This window comes from Argentina silus, assembly GCF_951799395.1.
Source record: "Argentina silus genome assembly, chromosome: 4".
Classification (NCBI taxonomy): Eukaryota; Metazoa; Chordata; class Actinopteri; order Argentiniformes; family Argentinidae; genus Argentina; species Argentina silus.
In genome coordinates, this window is record NC_139658.1 from 17,351,323 (window position 1) to 17,353,904 (window position 2,582).

The 2,582-nt window shown below is 47.6% G+C and overlaps 1 protein-coding gene across 1 annotated transcript in view; it reads left to right on the top strand.

The window, feature by feature from the left end:
• camta1b (calmodulin binding transcription activator 1b) overlaps positions 1-2,582 on the top strand; it is a gene marked incomplete at its 3' end in the record, with an annotated part of 36,497 nt that overhangs the window by 4,372 nt on the left and 29,543 nt on the right. The window contains exon 3 of the mRNA XM_083668491.1: positions 2,343-2,446. Within this exon, the coding sequence (XP_083524617.1) occupies positions 2,343-2,446 (104 nt within the window). The remainder of the gene's footprint in view (positions 1-2,342; positions 2,447-2,582) is intronic.

Sequence of the window (2,582 nt, forward strand, 5' to 3'; positions counted from 1 at the left end):
AGCACCGGTATAGCGCCCAGCCCTACCCTCTCTGTTCTCACGTCCCAGCTGAGGATCACTAGAGGGAAAGTTTATCAGCAGAATGGTGAATTAGCATGCACACCCGTTCCTCTGTCGCTCTCTCTCTCTCCCTCCTTCCTCCTCCCTCCCTCTCTTTCTCCTTCTCACTCTCTCCCCCCCTTCCCTCCCTTAGTATGCACACCCTACCCTCTCTCCCTCCCTCTCTCCCTCACTCTCTTTCCTTCCGTCTCTCTCTCTCTCCCCCCCCTCTCTCTTTCTCTCTCTCTCTCTCTCTGTCTTGCTCTGCCTCCATCTCCCCCTCCCTCCCTTTTCCTCTATCGAGTTGCAGTGCAATGAGCCTTTCTTTCTGTCACATTAATTTTATTCCAAAAATGGGGAAAATGTGAAATTTCCCCAGACACTCCCTAATATCAGTGCCATGGAGAGTAAAGGGTTGCATTTGGAGCCTTCTATATTGAGGAGAGCTTTATAATTAACTGACAGCCATCTCACAGGGGTATTGGGTTGATTCTGCGTTAAATATGGAGACGACAGTTTTATGAGGTAAAATATTAATCAACTGTTGGAGGCGAGATTTCAGTGTGATTTGCAATTTGCAGCATGTTTGATGCTTACATAGACGCCTCTTAAAGTTTCTATTTGAGATAGAGATGAGGCAGGGGGCTGGATCTTTCCAGAAGTTCCCTAGTGAGACATGAGGTGTGACACATACACACTTACACACATGCACACATACACACACACACACACACGCACACACACACACACACTATGGACTGTGGTCTCCTGTGCATGTCTCTCTAATGTGACGGATGTGCAGAATGGATAGATTGGATGATGCCAGGGGAGTTTTCACTCCGCTTGGAGAGGATCATTCATTGTGTCTTTACTGTCTACAGAGGCACTTGATTTGAGGCTGTCATCATCAGACACTGTAGGCATGGATCTCTAGCTACCACAAGGGGGGACATTTGAATGTACTGGATTTAGTAGAGAATGTTTTGATGTTTGATTATGTTTGTTGATGTTAAGGAAGCCATCCTGTATCTGATACTGATACAAACATATCTCATTGTGCCTGCGCCTCCAGAGGTCTGGCTCCTGATAGCACAGCAGGTAGCATGCTTGCTCTGCACTACAAGGTTGCTGGTTTAAACCCCACACTGACTGTGGTTAAAGCTGTGGCATGCACTCTGATCACGATGTGTGTTTGATCGGCTGTGTGTGTGTGTGTGTGTGTGTGTGTGTGTGTGTGTGTGTGTGTGGGTGTGTGTGGGTGGGTGTGTGGGTGGGTGTGTGTGAGAGAGACAGGCAGGCTTGTTTGATGTGGTCTTTCTGGTGTATTTCAAAGACAGGGCACTGATGAGAATTCCTCAGATCAGTGGTGGGACATTGGGGACGCTGGTGGGATGCGGCCAGGGGTGAGATGGGGGCGGGGGTGTGTGTGTGTGTGTGGGGGGGGGGGTTTAGGGGTTTAAACACTGATTGGCATTCATAGGAGAGAGTCTGGAGTGCTGCTAAATAAGAAATTAGGCTTTAACTAAGCCGCACCATTCAGCTGTTTAACTAAGCTGCACCATTCAGCTGTTTGAAATTCTGTCTTCTCAGACCTTCTATTAATAAATGCATAATTGATTAGGCTGGGCATACGTGCCTGCACACACTTTCACTGACGCACACACACACACAAGCACACACACACACACACACACACACACACACACACACACACACACACACACACACACACACACACACCTTCTCCTGCTTTACACATCAGTCTTTGCCTCCTGAAGCTCTCCCATCTTTCCCTCCACAGATACACCTCCTCTATCTCTCCAAGTGTCCTTTCCTCTCTTTCTCTCTCCTGCTCTCTTTGAGAAGGTACAATGTAGTCCCCATCTCCCTCAGGGAGACATTGAGTGGACGCCCTTGACTCAAACACTTATCAATAACCTTAGACTGCTCTCTCTCCCTCTCAATTCTGAGACACACACACACACACACGCACACGCACACACACACACACACACACACACACACACACACACACACACGCACACAGTGTCAATAACCTCATTGCTATCTCCATGTCCCAATGGAGCCACTCAGTATGCTAAGAGCAAGAGAGTGTCACTAAGAGGTTAATGAAACACATGACAATGTTCCCTGTCGTTGCTGTGCTTGTAGAGTGCTGTGTTTCACCAAGTGGATGCTTGTTGTATAGTTGAGTATATCAATTATTCTGTTTTCAGTTTCTGTTTCATTATCATTGAATGGATTGCTCGCTGCCACCATAACTCTTTCTCCCTCTTCTCCAGGTGAGCCTGGCCAGTTGAAGATCTACCTTCCTAAGAAGCTGTTGGAGTGTTTACCTAAATGTTCCTCTCTGCCCAAGGAGCGCCATCGCTGGAACACCAACGAGGTGAGAGCGCCCCCCATTGGCCACACACATGAGTGTTCTGTTTTTACCACAACAGCATGTTTTGGAGGACATTTGGAGAGTTCATTCCAGGATTAAATCATCAATTGGAAATGTGTCTTTGGCATTGGTGAGGGGT